The sequence below is a fragment of the Podarcis melisellensis genome (genome assembly GCF_964234715.1).
Source record: "Podarcis melisellensis genome assembly, chromosome: 11".
Taxonomy (NCBI): Eukaryota; Metazoa; Chordata; class Lepidosauria; order Squamata; family Lacertidae; genus Podarcis; species Podarcis melisellensis.
This window is the reverse complement of record NC_138543.1, coordinates 1264139-1283350: the sequence shown is the minus strand read 5'-3', so window position 1 is coordinate 1283350 and position 19212 is coordinate 1264139. Positions and strand designations below refer to the sequence as shown.

At 44.0% G+C, this 19212-nt stretch overlaps 1 protein-coding gene across 1 annotated transcript in view; it reads left to right on the top strand.

Annotated features, from left to right (window-relative positions):
• Positions 1–10316, top strand: part of PTAR1 (protein prenyltransferase alpha subunit repeat containing 1) — a 51174-nt gene extending 40858 nt beyond the window's left edge. Inside the window, exons 6-7 of the mRNA XM_081930708.1 lie at positions 1452–1765; positions 8976–10316. Coding sequence (XP_081786834.1) covers positions 1452–1765; positions 8976–9321 — 660 coding nt within the window. The 3' untranslated portion in view covers positions 9322–10316. The remainder of the gene's footprint in view (positions 1–1451; positions 1766–8975) is intronic.
• The last annotated feature ends 8896 nt before the right edge of the window (positions 10317–19212 follow it).

Genomic DNA, 19212 nt, shown 5'->3' with positions numbered 1-19212 from the left:
ACTTGCGCTGAAAATGACTGCTGGCTCTTCTGCGCAGTTGTGCCAGGTGTGCATAAGCCCTTGTGTCCTACAAGAAAGAAGAAACCCTTTCCCAGGTATCCACGAGGGTTGATTTTACCTTGCTACCCTCTCCGATGACTGATGGAGCTATTATCCCTTCCTGACCTAACTAGTAATGTGGGGAGGAAACATTTACAGCGCTTAATTTTTCTGCAGAAAATTTTTTGTTTCATAAGTTCATTAGTAACAATGAATTGAATCCAATTGCAAATACAACAGGCAAGTTGGGCAGTTTCAAAGCTGTAGTTAATGTTTTTCAGGTGATTAGCAAGTCTGAGTCAGCAAATTATGCACAGTTCTTTAGGTTGCTAAAATTTACTAGTGTGTCAGCAGTTTTTAGTACCTTTTGTGCTTGTTTCTTCTTATATGAGGGAACTATATGCTGTTCCAGTAACAATTTTCACTCAATATATAGCATTTAAACCACATACAGGCTGCATCGAGCAACAGTTTCTTCTGTGTTCCCAACATTTTCTTAACTGTTAATTTCGGTATTATATTTGAGTTTTCATGTGTCATAAAAGGCACTTCCAGGAATATAGCAGACTATAACACAAAGTTATGACTCATCAGCATGTTATTTGCTTCCAGAAAATCAGCTTGTGAAGATACAAAATTTTGCCATTTAAAAACTTAAGCAGCAAATGAATGTCAAATTCAACTTATTAATATTATTAATTATAATATTATTAATAATATAATATAATTATTTATTATTATTATTATTATTATTATTATTATTATTATTATTATTATTTATATCCCGCTCATCTGGCTGGGTTTCTCTAAGGGCCACTCTGGGCGTCTTTCAACAGAACATTAAAAACAGAATAAAACTTAAAACTTTAAAAACATCCCTAAACAGGGCTGCCTTCAGATGACTTCTAAATGTCATATAGTTGTTTATTTCTTTGACATCTGGTGGGAGGGCGTTCCACAGGGAGGGCGCCACTACCCAGAAGTCCCTCTGCCTGCTTCCCTGTAACCTCACTTCTTACAGTGAAGGAACCACCAAAAGGCCCTTGGCGTCCAAAGAGCTCCCTAAGCATGGAAATGAAAAGCTAAACCAAACAAAAAGTATACATTTTAAAATTTGGAGGTAAAGTTCTTGTTTTGAAGACTGGCAGGGGAAGCAATGGGCAGACTTGATTTGCCACAGTAGATATCAGATTTCTGAAGTTTTGTCCATTTCAACACCGCTTATATTCCTAAATTTATAGCGGGGACTGAAGCCCATTTTCTCTGTTATTTTGGCACTTTTTGTTTAGCTATGTGGAGGAGCCATGATTATTTTGGCTCAACAGCAGAAGACCTCAGGCAGTTGCTGTAAATGAAAGGTGGTGTCTTATCTTTATGGATGGATTAATTTACTATCCGCTTTTGACTTTCAGATTCTTCTAGATGAACTTTCTTCCACTAAGCACTGGGTCTCCATGCATGTTTCAGACCATAGTGGATTCCACTACCGCCAGTTTTTATTAAAATCTTTGATTGACGGAACTGAGACCGAGTGTACTGTAGAAATGCGCAATTCACCAGCCAATCAGCAAGCACCCAGGCTTCTAAAAAATGAAGAAGAGGATGAAGCAGAAGCTACCTGTGTGGAAGAGCAACCCGATTTCCCACTTCTTCTAAATGAAGAAGTAGAGCTCTGCACTGATTTAATTAACACTTACCCAGGGCATGAAACCCTGTGGTGTCACAGGTAAGGAAATGTATACAAGGATCTGGGTTGAAGAGAATAGTTACCACTCTGATAGGATTCATTTATTCCAGCCATTCCACACCGTGGTGCTGGTGGTTTGTGTGTCATTAAAGCTACCTTTAAAAGTTGCCTCACAGAGCTGCCACTGAACATTGGTTGTTTTGCAGGAAATCAGCATTTTCTATTTATTATTATATTTGTTTAGTAAAATATTGCTTAAATGTATGGCCTTTCTTCTGACAGGGTTCACTTCTACAAGGTACCAACAGCTCTTTTATTCCTTCATGTCAGCCATTTTTTTATAGCACCTGTGTCAATTTATCAATATATAAGTACAGTACCCCATTTTTCACCAAAAAGACTAGCTAAACATCTTGAAGGTAGCCAGCAATGTACAACAAAAGCAATATGAATCATACAAGGACATCTTGTAGAGCAGAGCAAAAGAAAGTAAATTAGAACAACAGGAGCAGGAAAAATGCATCAGGGCTGTGATGGGACGATGAGCTGCTTGTGCGTAAAATGCAAGTCCCTCAGAGTTTGATCAGGTTTTCAAACCTCTGCCTGTGACGGAGCCCCTCCAGCATGGCTGCGTCAATCACTAGTAGAATCCGAAAGTGGCTGCTTTCGGAAACGTTTCCAACATAAAAGCTCCTTAACGGAAACACGTCGTCTGGCCTCTCGGCGTGACAGTTTCCGTCGAGGTGTGGGTGTCCCTATAGGAGGTCCTGAGACCTCCCCACTGGTTTCGCTTGAAGCGTCTCTGAGCCATCCCTCCGACTCACTTTCCCTTGGAGTTCTTGCTCGCCCTCTACTGGTTCCCTCTTCCGCTGCTACTGCTCTCTCAACCTCAGGGAGCCTTTGCACCTGCGGCGCTTTAGATGTCAGTTCCCTGACATCCACCTCCCCTCCAGGGCCCCCTTCACCCCCTCCCGTCTCCTCTCCTACTGGCGGTGAGGAGGTAAAACCCCTGAAAGAACCTCCCTCATCTTCCGACGTCGCGAACACTTCCTTCCACTTGTTGCTGTTCCTACTCTCTAGGTACTCTTCGTCATCAGAGTCCACTCCATCTTCCAACTCCGACTCCGCGAACCCTTCCATTTCCTCTTCCTCATCGGTGGTGCCGAAATACTCCCTCCTAAACCTTGCTATAGGCTGAGGTTTCCTCGGGAACCTTTGGTGGAACGTTTCTGTTAAAACCTCGTCATTGACTTCCTCTGCACTTACCCAGGTGTTTTCTGACTCCGGTTCCCCTTCCCACGCCACCAAATACTCCACCTGATTACCCTTCCACCTGGAATCGAGGATTTCCGCTACATGGTTGCGGCGTTCCCTCTCTTCCAAGGCTGGTCCCCTGACGTGCTCCCCTTCACGTCCCCCCCTGTATGGTGACAGTAACGACCTGTGGAACACTGGGTGCAATTTCATGTGGTTGGGTAATCGGAGTTTGAAAGCTACCGGGTTGACCTGCTGAATCACCTCAAAGGGTCCCAATCTTCTGGGCCTCAGTTTCTTACAACCCCCTTTGAACGGCAACCCTTGGGTTGACAACCACACTTGATCCCCCACCCTTATGGTTTCACCTTCCCTTCTGTTCTTGTCTGCCTGCTTCTTATATTGTGCCTTGGCCCTTTCTAAGTTGAGCTGGAGCTGCTGATGGATGGCTTCCATCTCTTCTACAAAATGTTCAGCCGCTGGAACGCTCCATCTCTCCCCTCCTTCCCCTGGAAATGCCCTGGGGTGACACCCGTAATTAGCCAAAAAGGGACTCATCCCTGTGGACACATTCTCCGCATTATTGTAGGCAAATTCTGCCAACGCCAACTTTTCGACCCAATCGTTCTCTCTGTCATTGACATAACACCTAAGATATTGTTGAAGAATGCCATTTGCCCTTTCCGCCTGCCCGTTGGTTTCAGGGTGCCGGGCAGTTGAAAAATTAACTTCCACGTGTAGCAAGCTCATGAGCTTCCTCCAGAACCTGGAAGTAAATTGTTTGCCTCGATCTGAGATCACCCTCGAGGGAGCCCCGTGCAACCTAAAGATATGTTCCACAAACAACTTCGCCGTTTCTTCCGCTGTGACTGCATGTGAGCATGCTACAAAATGGCACATCTTAGTTAACAGGTCTACTACTACCATGATGGCTGTTTTCCCCTTGGACCTTGGCAGATCCGTCATAAAATCTATTGATATCGCTTCCCAAGGCCGTTCTGGTGTGGGTAAAGGTTCTAATAACCCTGCCGGCGCCCTTCTTTCCCCTTTGGCTCGCTGACATTGGTCACACCCTCTTACATACTCCCTTACATCTTCCCTCACCTTAGGCCACCAAAATTCCCTGGTAACCAACCACATGGTTTTGTGTTGCCCAAAATGTCCCGCCGTGGGGCTATCATGCAACTGCTTGAGTACTCTCCCCCTCAATTCACCTTCGGGTATATACAGTGCCCCTTTGTAATACAATGCCCCATTTCTTTCCTCAAAACCTCCGGGGCTCTCGCCCTCCCCCCTGAGACCTCTGAGCTTATCCTGGGCATATTCATCATTTTCCGTTTCCTCCACCAGTTCCCGTTGCCCCACCAGCGCCGCCCCACACACCCAGCGGTCCTCCGGGATGACATGTCTCTCTTCGATCACCTCCTCCCCTTCCCAATATTCTGGTTTGCGTGAGAGCGCATCCGCCCTGACGTTTTCTGGGCCTGGCACATAACAAATCTCAAAGTTAAATTTGGAGAATTCCTGTGCCCATCTCACTTGTCGTTGGTTGAGCACTCGAGCTGTTCTCCAATACTCTAAATTTTTGTGGTCGGTGCACACTTGCACCTTGTGTTGTGCCCCAATTAATAAATGTCTCCACCTCCGGAATGCTTCGTGAATGGCAAGTAGTTCCCTGTCATACACCGTGTAATTCCTCTCGGACTTATTCAGTTTCCGCGAGAAGAATGCACACGGTCTCCACTCCGACGCACTCCTCCCCGGTTGAAGAAGGACCGCCCCTATAGCCCGGTCGGATGCATCTGTTTCCACTCTCATGGGTTTTTGTAAATCCACATGCAGAAGTTGTTCTTCCGAGGCGAAAGCCCTTTTCAGTTCTTCAAAGGCTCGATCCGCCTCCACCGTCCAAACAAATTTCTTCTTGCTGCTGAGGCAGTCGGTGATGGGCGCCGTCAAGTGGGCAAAGTTCTTGATGAACTTCCGATAAAAGTTCCCAAACCCCAAGAATCTTTGCACGTCCTTCTTGGTCTTCGGTGTCTTCCATTCCAGTACCGCTTGAACCTTGCCTGGATCCATGGCCAATCCCTTGTCTGACAAGCGGTACCCCAGGAATTCCACCTCCTTGGTATGAAACTGGCACTTCTCCAGTTTCACCCACAGCTGGTTGGCTTGCAGCCTGCCCAACACTTCTCGAACGTCCCTCACATGCTGTTCCTCATCTTCCGAATACACCAACACATCGTCTAAAAAGGCCACACAGTTCTTGTAGAGCAAAGGTCCCAGAGCGTGGTTTATAAAAGCTTGAAAACAGGCGGAGCCCCCTTGTAGACCGAAGGGCATAACGAGGTATTCAAAGGCTCCCAAAGGGGTAAACATGGTGGTCTTCCATTCATCTCCCTTCCTTATGCGTATCAGATTGTACGCCCCCCGCAGGTCCAGTTTTGTAAAAATTTTTCCCTTCCTTACTCTGGTCAAAATGTCGTCAATTCGGGGCATAGGGAAAGCCAGGGGCTCCGACACTGCATTGAGGGCCCTGAAGTCACACACCAGTCTCGGTTTGTCTGTGTTCTTTTTGTCCACAAAGAACACTGGGCTGCCCCCCACCGCTCGGGACTCTCTGATGAAACCTCGCTTCAAGTTTTTGTCAATGAACTCCCTCAGCTCCTGCATCTCCCTGTCTGACATGGCGTACAGCTTGCCTACTGGGAGTTGGGCCCCTGGGAGTAGGTTGATTTGACAGTCAAAGGGTCTATGCGGTGGCAGTTTGTCTGCTTCCCTTTCGCTGAATACGTTGCTCAGATCTGCGTATTGCGGGGGCACCTTCCCTTTGCCCATCACTTCCATCCCCGCTAGGGTGACTCTGTCTCCTCCCGAGACCTTCCCCTCCTTGCAGTGTTCTAGGCAATGCGCTGACCCAAAGGAGACCACCCTCTGATGCCAGCCCACTAGCGGATCGTGTAGCGCCAGCCAGCTCATCCCCAAAATGATGGGCGCTCCTCCCAGGATGGCCACATTAAACGCTATCTGTTCGGTGTGCCTTGCCACTCTCATTATCATCGGGACAGTCTGTTGGCTAACTTCTCCCCCCAACAGCTCTCTGCCGTCAATCGTAGTCACCTGCAAGGGGTTACTTAAAGGGATGGTCTGTATCTGGTGCTCAGCTGCAAACTCCTTACTCATGAAATTACAGGAGCTGCCTGAATCCAAAAGCGCCTTGACCTTTAGTGGGTGTCCGTTTGGCAGTTCTAGTAACACCTCTATCACTAAAGCAGGTCTGGGAGGTTCTGGCATGGGCACTTTCATTGCTCTTTGGCCTGGCTGCTGTGCCCCGACGGTGGCAGCCAGGCGTTGGCTTTTACTTGCTCCTTGCTTTCCTCTTCCTTTCCCCCAACAGCTCCTGCCATCCCTTGCCATTCCTTTCTTTGTGGGCAGACTCTGGCAAAGTGCCCTGGCTGTTGGCAGAGATAACATCTCTTGGCGCTCTTTCCCTCCTTCTTCCGCCCTTCACTGGGATTTGAAACTGCGCGCGCCCGCGCTGTTCCAACTTCCATCGGCTCTGCCGGCGGGAAAGATGGCTCTGGAATGTCTGGAATGCGGAACTCCCTCCAACGGTCTCCTTTCCCTTCCCGCCTTTCCAAAGCCCTCGCCTCCTGGCGCGCTCCTATGGCCAGCGCAGATTTGGTTAATTGGTCCATAGACTCCGCCCTGGGCCCCCGGGAAAGCTCATCTTTGACGGTTGAAGAAAGCCCCTCTTCGAAAAGCATTTGGATGGGCTCCGCCGATAGGTCCCACCCCAATTTATGAATCAGCATAGTAAATTCAGTCCAGTACTCACGGACAGATCTGCTTCCTTGCTGGCAAGCCATTAACTGCCTTCGCACCACCCCCTGCTCAATATCGCTGGAAAACATCAGGTCCATGGCACGAAAAAACTTCCTTGTGTCCTTTAAGATCTCATTATTCGCTGCCATCAGGGGTCTAACCCAATCTTTCGCCCCGGATTCGAGATGGCCAATCACATACGCCACTCGCGATTCCTCGTCGGGGAAGTCATCAAACTGCAAGTTTAGAGCGTATTGCATCTCTGTTCTAAAGGCATGATAGTTCCTGGGATCCCCCCCGAATTTCTGCACCAATCCTGGTACCTTTCTGGCGAGCGGGGTGGTTTTCTCCTTTCCCTTTTCTGCATCCTGAGCCCTCCTCTCCTCAAGCCTCGCCGTTTGCAGCGCCAACTGGATCTCCAACGCTCTGTACCTTTCTTCCAGGCTTGGACCCCCTCCAGCTGCTCCTGCACCCCCGGTTCCGGCTGGGTTGCTCATGATGCTTCTCTCTGCACAAGCTGGCTTTCGGTGACTTTCGGATTGCTGTGATGGGACGATGAGCTGCTTGTGCGTAAAATGCAAGTCCCTCAGAGTTTGATCAGGTTTTCAAACCTCTGCCTGTGACGGAGCCCCTCCAGCATGGCTGCGTCAATCACTAGTAGAATCCGAAAGTGGCTGCTTTCGGAAACGTTTCCAACATAAAAGCTCCTTAACGGAAACACGTCGTCTGGCCTCTCGGCGTGACAGTTTCCGTCGAGGTGTGGGTGTCCCTATAGGAGGTCCTGAGACCTCCCCACTGGTTTCGCTTGAAGCGTCTCTGAGCCATCCCTCCGACTCACTTTCCCTTGGAGTTCTTGCTCGCCCTCTACTGGTTCCCTCTTCCGCTGCTACTGCTCTCTCAACCTCAGGGAGCCTTTGCACCTGCGGCGCTTTAGATGTCAGTTCCCTGACAAGGGCGATCCAAAGTTCTCCAGAAGAAGCCCATCTTGATCTAGTGCAAAGTGTGTGTCGTGACATGTTGGTGTGTCGGCTGCAGAGTGTAGGTGTGTCATGCGAATGCTCCCCATGTTCCTCCCGCAGCTGGAAAAGAGTTAGTTTAACCTTTGGTTTGCAAGTAAAACTGAATTACTGTGTCTTGAAATGATGCAATGTCTAAAAAGTGTGTCACCCACATGAAAAGTTTGGAAAGCTCTGATCTAAAAGCTATTATATCTAAAAGCTATTAAGGAAGGAGGAAGGCTCAAATATTTGATTCAGTTGGTTCATAAGGCCAGGAAATGTTCCAAGAAAGACTCAGAAGTTTTGACAGCACATTTTTACTGAGTCAATGAACAGTAAGAAATCCATATCTCTAAAGAGCACTGTCCATATTTCTATCATATCTCTAAAGAGCACTGTCCTGTTATATGTACCCTTTAAAAAAAATCCTTTTGCTGATATCTTCATTTGAGACCCATACTGTTTATGGTTATTGTTTTTCTCATAAAATTAATAAGAAGTTAATTTTTTTAAAGAAAAAGGGAAGGAGGAAGGAAGGACTAGGGAGGAAATTCCACAGCTTTCATGCTCCTGAAGAAACGACACTGGTTCACGTTATCACCCACCATACTTTAGCGTTTCCGTGCTCTCTGACTTCCATCACGGTGTCCCGTTGCGCCAGTTTAGTCCTGCTGGCCACATGATGCGGAAAGCTGTCTCCCTTGGCCTGAAGCGAGATGAGCGCCGCACCCCATAGTCGCCTTTGACTGGACTTAACCATCCAGGGGTCCTTTATCTTTCCTTTACCATACTCCAGACGTACCTTTTTGAGTTCTTGCATTCTGGAGTTAGCACCAACCCCCCCAACCCCCACCAATAAAAGGTTGTTATCCGGCAGCAAAGGAGGACTTGAGTTTTGATGTCCGTTACATCAATGATATTAATTAGAATTCCCTTGTCCATTTAGCAAGATGGAGATCTAGTGTGAATCTGTCTCCTTGCAAAGTATCACAGACTCCGCACATTGCCAACAAGACATCAGATACAAAGAATGAGGAATTTCGAATTTAGAAGTCAACCTTTTTTATATAAAAAAAATGCTTAACAAGTTGTGAAGAAGTTTATGGGGAAGAGGGCAGAAATGTTACTTTCAATCAACAGAAGTGCTGATTTACTCTTATTTCTTCTCTTTGAAGACGGCGTGTGTTCTATCTTCAGCACCACTTAAAAAACAAACTTCCACTTCCAAGTGTGTGGTCAGCAGCTGCAGACAAGAGTGATGGCCTGCTGAACAACTCACACCCTGGTGCTGCATTTGGTCATGTGAGCCAAGCCATGGATGTGGACGGCCTGCTGGAATCCAGCAGACAAGGCTACACTCAAGAAACCAAACGCCTGAAACGTGCTCCTGTGCAGGACTCTATCAGTCTCGAAGCAGAATACAGGTTCATCGATCAAGTTTTATCAACATGTAGGGATGTAGAGCAGGCAAGGTTTGCTGGGGCATACAGAAAATGGCTGGTTTCCTTTCTAGGTCAGTGAAGAAGGAGATTTTAAAATAATAATAATAATAATAATAATAAATATGCAGGGTCCTTTGTTTAGTGCAATATTCTCTTTTCAAACATTGGTGCTTGTAGTGGCGCCTGGAACTTTTCATCCTTTGTTTTTGTTGTCTGTGCTAAACATCCTTTCCAGATGATGGCTTTTACCATCATCTTTAAACATCTTTAAACATCATTTTTAAACACCCTTGTGTTGATCAATAAAAGTTTTTTTCTGAGTTTATGTTACATGTAGGGTGACTCCATATCACAAACTCATTAATTATAGTATTTTAAAAATCAGCTTTAATTAAGATGAATATAAGTTAGGTAGCCAATACCACTGGAAAATTTATTCACTTTTCAATCTCTCTTCCATAACAAATGCACCTGATCAAAAACATTGCCTACAATGGAAAATAATCCACAACATCAGCGCAGACAGTGTTAGGGCCTGTTTGTTTTAAGTACAGGTGTTTTAAGTGGTTTGTGTGTAAACCATAGTTAAAAATTAATTATGGTTTATTGCAAATGAGCAATGTATTGGTCTGCTTCATTTGTCTCCCACTCCTGACTTCACTGTGATGGAGAAACAGACCAGAGACCAGCTTCATGGTTCCTGCACACCAAGGCTTGCAGTTTGTTTCTCTCCAAAGCAACCAGCTTACTGCTTGTGGTTTGTTTCAGGGAGTGAACAAAGCTGGGCCTTCCTAGCAGATGCACCGACACCGGATACTTCATTAGTTTCATGTGTGAACTGGCTATGGAATCCTTGCATTGCTTTCAGTGCTCTGCTGTGCTTCTGTAAATGTTCCAGACGCAGTTGGTTTCTTTCTGAATTACTCTGACCTTACTTACATTTTCATTGCAGTGCCGGTTCTAGAGGAATATGGTTAATATGTTGCAGGAAAGTTGTGAAAATAAGTGAGAGAAAATTGTTTCAGTCTTACACACACCAGTTGTGTGGTTATTAAAGTCCTTCATTGTATGTTATATTTTTATTTATTTTTTATTTGACTCAAGCCAGTGTTAATTATGTATATTTATGAATGTATTATGAACACTACAGAATTCTGCAAAGCGTCAAAACACATGCCATGGGTAACTCAGTACAGATTCTTAACCTGAAATTATCTTAGTATAAGGTGGCTGCTGGCCTTTTTGCATTTGTGTTTGAAGAACAAGGGGGGAAACAAGTCTTTTCCTATAGATGTTGCTGATTCTTCTCAGTGAGAAAGACAGTTTGTTGTCTTCAGCCTCCTCCTCATGTCTTTTTGTTATTTATAAATCCATCTTTATGTAAAGAAGCAATTAATTTCCTTACAATCAAGCTTTTATTCCTTATTGCTTTGCTAACAGTAGAGTGAAGTATGATTGATTTGTTCTGGTATTTATTTAGTGCTGGCCTACATTTGAGATTCCTCAGCCATTATGGCAATACCCTACTAAATGCAGCCCACTTAGCACACAGGCTCCAATAGGAAGCTCCTTCTATACCCCAAAACAAAAGGAAACTCTTGCCCATGACCTCAGTCACAGGGGCAGCTTCAGGCACTGAAGGAGAATTGGGACACGCTGGTCAGTAGGGAAACGGATGCTTTGCTTGAAGTTCCCTGCATGGAAGGAACCCTGGATTGAGCACTCTGGACAGCGCTCTGGAGTCTGTGAGTCTGTCAGCTCTCCCTCTCTTAAGGCCACCAAGTAAATGCTGCTTGTCTGGAAATAATAGTTCGCTCAGATTTCTCGACCCAGATAGCAGTGAAGCATTTCCATTCATAGTCATTCTGCCTGTTTTCTTTGCACAAAGATAAGTGTGCTTGCAGTTTATCTAAGTCAGAAAGTACTATGCCCTGAGAAACCTGGACAACATTCTGAGACTGATTACATTGTCTTAAGTGGTGTAGCGCAATGGTTAGTTTATATCCCGTGCAAGTATTGCCAAAGGAAAAGCAGTAATGCTAAGAGGTTTCTGCCTCCCGTAAAGTCTGAGGTTGATTGGAGGATAAGGAAATGCAAAAAGGCCACCAGGGAATAGGTCCATCTTCATTTAGATCTGCCCCCATCTAGTCTTTTCTCAGCAGAGGCATGATTTGCATGTACTCAGCCAATCTAGGACTTGCCATGAATAAGCACACCTACACAGTGAGAAAATGGAGGCTGCTTTCCTCCTCCCCTGCTGCTGCCACACTACTTGGAACTAAGACATAGTTTGGCTCAGCAGAACGATGCTGTTGGTCTGTATTACGGGGGGGGCGGGCATTCAAAAAAGCCATGAAATGCAATGAAGGCTTGTTCTTGGTTTACTATCTGGGGAGTCTGCAGCCAGTTGGAGACCACCTGTAGGAACTATATTGACAGTGCTGATCCCTTATGTAATTCAGTTTTATTTTCATGAAAACTTCATCATTTAAAATGAAATCCACTAAGCTCTGGGAACATGCACTTTCCATTCATTACAATGGGATCATGCATGCCTCATTGAAATACCGTACTTTACCATGTATTAGACGAGGGTTTTTTTACTCCAAAATAAAGTAAAAAATGGGGGAAGGGTCTTATACATGGGTACTGCAGAGGGAGGACAGGCGATTGGTTGCATCCGCGAACAGGATCTAGTGATTGGGGGGGTGAATGGTGTCTGCTGCAAGGGCTGCTTTGGATTGGCTGCTGCTTTGTCAATTTGGCTTGCATTGCTTGCGATTGTTAGCGTTTGACAGTTGGGTGAGTGATATTTAGTTCGGCATCCTCCCTCCCACACAAATAGTTCATTTTCTTAAATTTGAGCTCCCCAAAATACGTGGGGGCGTCTTAGAAAAGTACGGTAAATCAAGGCTGTGCAACAGCAGTACATAATGGATTTACTCCAATTCCCTCTTGGTTTTGACATTGCTTAGGTGTATCATATAAATGTACAAGGGAGAAAAGTGGATTTCTCAAATGGGGTTGCAATAAAAAAATGTTCGTGATGGACAGATAATTCCCTATTTGCTTGAGCTGCATTGATTGTATGAAAGCTTTGAAAGGTAATAGTGAGACGTGACTTGAAATCCATTTTTGCTTTCTGTTGGATTTCTAAACTGAAGTCCCAACTAGATTCCCTGAAGCTATGTATAATGATAACTCTGCTTATTAAATTTGGCAGCCCTTCCATTATCTTAGACATAAGGTGAAACTCTGCCCTCAAATATGCATTTGTCCCTCCCAGTGATGGTAGTAGGAATTGTCTTCGCAGAAACCTGCATGCCTGCAATGAAACAGTGAAGTATCTTTGGGTTTTAAGCTTGCAAAATAAAAGGGAGGTTCTTGAGAGTTTTTAAAGGATATAAATTGAATCAGAATGGTTGGGGAACAGTATTTTTTAAAAAGATTCATTGAAATATTCTAATGTCTGTTTAACAATTCCAGTGGAAACTAAAAGAAAAATTAAACCTACCTTTTTTATAGCTGAGCTCTGGCAGTGTTTGGGAACCTAAAGGAAAGAGAAGTAACAATTTAGATAAGTGAGTATGATTCAAAGCAGCAACAACAAAAAGGAGTAATTTCTCCTTTAAAATAAAAAGAGTTGTTCGGAAACACAAGCAAATCACAGCAATCATAATAATCATAATACAGTGGTACCTTTGGATACACACACCTCTGGTTGCGTATCCTTCGGGTTACGCACGCGGCAAACCTGGAAGTATTTTTCTGGGGTTCGCCGCATGTGCAGAAACGCACTGCGCATTGTGCAGAAGCAGCACCTCCAATTGCAAATTCCTCAGGGATCTGACCGGAGCTCCGGAATGGATCTTGTGTGCAGCTGGAGATACCACTGTAACAACAACAACAACAACGTTTTCATTTAGCCGTGTCCGCCTCTTCGTGACCCCATGGACCAGAGCACGCCAGGCACCCCTGTCCTCCACCGCCTTCCACAGTTTGGTCAAACTCATGTTAGCAGCTTCGAGAACACTGTCCAGCCATCTCGTCCTCTGTTGTTCCCTTCTTCTTGTGCCCTCCATCTTTCCCAGCATCAGGGTCTTTTCCAGGGAATCTTCTCTTCTCATGAAGTGGCCAATGTACTGGAGCCTCAGCTTCATGATCTGTCCTTCCAATGAGCACTCAGGGCTGATTTCCTTCAGAATGGAGAGGTTTGATCTTCTTGCAGTCCATGGGACTCTCAAGAGTCTCCTCCAGCACCATAATTCAAAAGCATCAATTCTTAGGCGATCAGCCTTCTTTATGGTCCAGCTCTCACTTCCATACATCACTACAGGGAAAACCATAGCTTTAACTATATGGACCTTTGTTGGCAAGGTGATGTCTCTGCTTTTTAAGATGCTGTCTAGGTTTGTCATTGCTTTTCTCCCAAGAAGCAGGCGTCTTTTAACTTCGTGGCTGCTGTCACCATCTGCAGTGATCATGGAGCCCAATAAAGTAAAATCTCTCACTGCCTCCATTTCTTTCCCTTCTATTTGCCAGGAGGTGATGGGACCAGTGGCCATGATCTTCGGGTTTTTTGATGTTGAGCTTCAAACCATATTTTGCGCTCTCCTCTTTCACCCTCATTAAAAGGTTCTTTAATTCTGCTTCACTTTCTGCCATCAAGGTTGTATCATCTGAATCTCTGAGGTTGTTGATATTTCTTCCAGCATTCTTAATACCAGCTTGGGATTCATCCAGTCCAGCCTTTTGCATGATCTATTCTGCATGTAAGTTAAATAAGCAGGGAGACATTATGCAACCTTGTTGTACTCCTTTCCCAATTTTGAACCAATCAGTTGTTCCATATCCAGTTCTAACTGTAGCTTCTTGTCCCACATAGAGATTTCTCAGGAGACAGATGAGATGATCAGGCACTCCCATTTCTTTAAGAACTTGCCATAGTTTGCTGTGGTCGACACAGTCAAAGGCTTTTGCATAGTCAATGAAGCAGAAGTAGATGTCTTTCTGGAACTCTCTAGCTTTCTCCATAATCCAGCACATGTTTGCAATTTGGTCTCTGGTTCCTCTGCCTCTTCTAAATCCAGCTTGCACTTCTGGGAGTTCTCGATCCACATACTGGTTGAGCCTACCTTGTAGAATTTTGAGCATAACCTTGCTAGCTTGTGAAATGAGTTCAATTGTGCGGTAGTTGGAGCATTCTTTGGCACTTCCCTTCTTTGGGATTGGGATGTAGACTGATCTTCTCCAATCCTCTGGCCACTGCTGAGTTTTCCAAATTTGCTGGCATATTGAGTGTAGTACCTTAACAAAATCACCTTTTAAAATTTTAAATAGTTCAGCTGGACTGTCATCACTTCCACTGGCCTTGTTATTTGCAGTGCTTTCTAAGGCCCATTTGACTTCACTCTCCAGGATGTCTGGCTCAAGGTCAGCAACCACACTACCTGGGGTGTACGAGACATCCATATCTTTCTGGTATAATTCCTCTGTGTATTCTTGCCACCTCTTCTTGATGTCTTCTGCTTATGTTAGGTCCTTACCACTTTTGTCCTTTATTATGGTAATCTTTGCACGAAGTGTTCCTTTCATATCTCCAATTTTCTTGAATAGATCTCTGGTTCTTCCCATTCTGTTGTTTTCCTCTGTTTATTTGCATTGCTTGTTTAAGAAGGCCTTCTTGTCTCTCCTTGCTATTCTTTGGAAATCTGCATTCAATTTCCTGTATCTTTCACTATCTCCCTCACATTTTCCTTGCCTTCTCTCCCCTGCTATTTGTAAGGCCTCGTTGGACAGCCACTTTGCTTTCTTGCATTTCCTTTTCATTGGGATGGTTTTCGTTGCTGCCTCTTGTATAATGTTGCGAGCCTCCATCCATAGTTCTTCAGGCATTCTGTCCACCAAATCTAAGTCCTTAAAACTGTTCCTCACTTCTACTTCCATAAGGGATATGATTTAGATTGTATCTTACTGGCCCAGTGGTTTTCCCTTGTTTCTTCAGTTTAAGCTTTAATTTTGCTATAAGAAGCTGATGATCTGAGCCACAGTCAGCTCCAGGTCTTGTTTTTGCTGACTGTATAGAGCTTCTCCATCTTTGGCTGCAGAGAATATAATCAATCTGATTTCAATGCTGCCCATCTGGTGATGTCCATGTGTAGAGTTGTGTTGTTGGAAAAGAGTGTTTGTGATGACCAGCTTGTTCTCTTGAAAGAAGAACTCTATTAACCTTTGCCCTGCTTCATTTTGAACTCCAAGGCCAAACTTGCCAGTTGTTCCTTTTATCTCTTGACTCCCTACTTTAGCATTCCAATCCCCTATAATGAGAAGAACATCCTTCTTTGGTGTCACTTCTAAAAGGTGTTGTAAGTCTTCATAGAATTGGTCAATTTCAGTTTCTTCAGCACCAGTAGTTGGTGCATAAACTTGGATTACTGTGATGTTAAAAGGTTTGCCTTGGATTCGTTCTATCATTTTTGGGATTGCATCCCATTACAGCTTTTGCCACTCTTTTGTTGACTATGAGGGCCACTCCATTTCTTTTACGGGTTTCTTGCCCACAGTAGTAGATATGATGGTCATCCGAACTGAATTCGCCCATTCCCGTCCATTTTAGTTCACTGATGCCCAGGATGTCAATATTTATTCTTGCCATCTCATTTTTGACGAAATCCAACTTACCCAGGTTCATGGATCTTACATTCCAGGTTCCTATGCAATATTTTTCTTTACAGCATTGGACTTTCCTTTCACTTCCAGGCATATCCACAATTGAGCGACCTTTCAGCTTTGGCCCAGCCTCTTTATCAGCTCTGAATCTATTTGTACTTGTCCTCCACTCTTCCTCAGTAGCATGTTGGATGCCTTCTGACCTGAGGGGCTCCTCTTCCAGCATCATAACTTTTATATGCCTGTTCTTTTTGCCCATGGAGTTTTCTTGGCAGGGATACTGGAGTGGCTTGCTGGTTCCCGCTCCCGGTGGGTCACGTTTAGTCAAAACTATCCACTATGACCTGTCCATCTTGGGTGGCCCTGCCTCATAGCTTCTCTGAGTTATTCGGGCCCCTTTGCCACGACAAGGCAGTGATCCATGAAGGATAATAATAATAATAATAATAATAATAATAATAATAATAATAATACTAATACCCCACCCATCTGGCTGGGCCTCCGCAGCCACTCTGGGCAGCTCCCAACAGAATATTAAAAAAGAATAATAATTCATTTTGGTTGGCAGATTTTGGCATGTGTAAAAGATATTTCCTTAGTAATATATTTCCTTGTGGGAACCTGTGTAGTATGTAAATGAGAGCTCACAAATATGAACACTCAACATTCAATTTGAATGCATTCTTTGAAGTCCCAGACTGGAAAAAGGCTGTGCAGTCCCATTGATTTAGCTGTGCCTCGAGGAACTGGTGATTACCATACATTAAAAGTCCCCTGCACAACACTTCAAGCACTAAGTAACACTAGATTGAGTTTTTAGCATGTCGGAGGTCAGGATATTCAAACTTAATAATTAAACCATGGCTTTGCTGGAAAAACACCTGAACATCAATTTAGCACCAAACTGTTGCTAAACAGTTCTTTGAGTTAATAGCGATACAATGTCCAAAACATTAATCTAACAGCATAACAATATCACTGTTTTCTCCTTAAACACAAGTCTACTGCCTGTGTATTTTTTAAGGATTCAGAGAGTGTTAGGTCTCCTTGCACTGTATCACATATGAACAAATCCATTCTTCTTGTTTTGCCCTCGTATGCTTGCCAGATCTTGTCATGGCAGCTTTTTGGTGAAAGTTAATTGCCGATATCTCTGATAATCACTTCAGAAGTGAGAATCCCATTTAAGAGTACTACACAGTGAGGTCAGTATAAGCAAACAAGCATTGAATAATGCATTGTGTCATCTGCAGCGATTGCACTCAAGGTCAGGGCTGAAGAAGCAATTGACTCTAGATTTCACGTAGTTTGTGGGATAAAAAAAGCACTATGTACATGATGACTTTTTTGACAGTTACTTGGAAAAGGCTAGTACAGATTCAGCCATTTTATATCAATTTTATATCAATTTTAATGCATATTAAGCCATCCCATTTAAGCTATTGTAAATACCACGTTGAACAGAGGTTTTGTTTGTAATTCTATATTTTTGAATCAGCGGGAAACACCTGTGTTTGTGCTTCTTGATAGTTACTTGTTGTCTTGGAGAGAAACATGGGGCAAGTAGTTTAGTCGCCACTCTGATGAGTTTTCTAGATAACAGTTATAGGATTGGGTTTTGGTCCCCCCCCCCCTTCGCTTTAAGTAAGCTTTGGGAGGCAAAAGAACCAGAGCAGTTTTGATATTGTGAGTGATACAGTTGTGAAATAATGGACATTAAAATTCAGCATGGGAATAGGTTGAGCTGTGGTTATGTAGACTTACTATGGAGAGAATAAATGCAACCAACACCAGCAAAAGCCATTTTCTTGTATTGCAGGTTTGTAACGCTTCAGCAGTCTTCCCCTGCTTGTTAACAACAATTGGCAGAGTGTTTTTATACTTTATTTTTTATTGCAGTTTTCTTTTATTATGCAGGAGTTAAATAATTGATATTTGAATAATCCACACATAATTTATAATTAGTTGCATTGTTACCATTACGCAGCAGACTTGTGTTTAAGGAGAAAACAGTGATATTGTTATGCTGTTAGATTAATGTTTATACCTTAAATCTGTTACAGACTTTATTCTCTTTCTGTCTCAGTAAAGGCATAGGCATAAGTAGAATCTGAACTGCATAATATGCTTCACTTTCCTTGGTCTGCCCTGCCTGAAATAATGCAATTTGTAACCATTCTGAGTAAATAATGTTATTGTCGAGGAATGGCTGGCTGTTATGTGTTCAGCCAAATCCAGCAAGCAGTTTTTTATGGTGCTCTGCAGTTTCCATTGAGAGTGGTTGTGTTTTTGGATCACTATACAGTCATACCTCGGGTTGAAGTAGCTTCAGGTTAAGTATTTTCGGGTTGCGCTCCGCGGTGACCCAGAAATAACGGAGCGCGTTACTTCCAGGTTTCACCACTCGCGCATGCGCAGACGCTCAGAATGATGTCACGCATATGCACAGAAGTGGCAAATCGCGTCCCGCAGACGTGCAGTTGCAGGTTATGCTCTACTCAGGATGCAAATGGGGCTCCAGAACGGATCCCGTTCGCATCCAGAGGTACCACTGTACTCATTCCAAATTGTAATGCTTTTTTTTTTTGCAGAATACACAAGTTGAACCTGAGTTTTTAGTATATTCTTCTACGTTGCTGAAAATTAGATTGTCAGTTTAGATTCGCTCCAGACATCTCAAGATCAGCTAAGTGAAAGATGGATGTGACTTTTAAGAGCACCTGAGACACAGTCTCCTCTTCTGTCTGTGGACATTTTGATATTAAAGACAAGGAGGGGGGACTCCACTACTTTCAAACATGTTTTTTCAGTATAGCTTTTGAGTGTTGATGGGCATTTTTTCTCTCTTACTCTGTTTAATGTGTGGTGTCCAAATTAGTTTTCTCTCTGAAGAGTGAAGTGTAACAAGGCAGGGGGTCTTTTTCAGATATCACGGACTCCTTCCCAAGAGTTGAGATGAGGCCATGTCTTCAGATGCACCTGCTTTTTACCTTGAACCTCAAAGCTCAAGTTTTGAAAAGCAAGAACTGTATCAATCAAGCCAATGTGATTCCTTTTCATGAGGAGCTTTAACTAACAAATGCTTCCAATGGTTTGTGAAGTTGGAAAGCTCTCCAATGCCAGAACTTATTTCTGCCATTTCCACAATGCAAGTGCTGTATAATGATCAAACAATGGAAATGGGCTTGTGGTCATTGATGCTTTCAGTATATGTCAAAGCGGGAACAGACTTCTTCTTGTGACTTCTAGTTTGTAATGCTCCTTTACTCAGGGTATAGAATATCAAGTGCATTAGATTCCT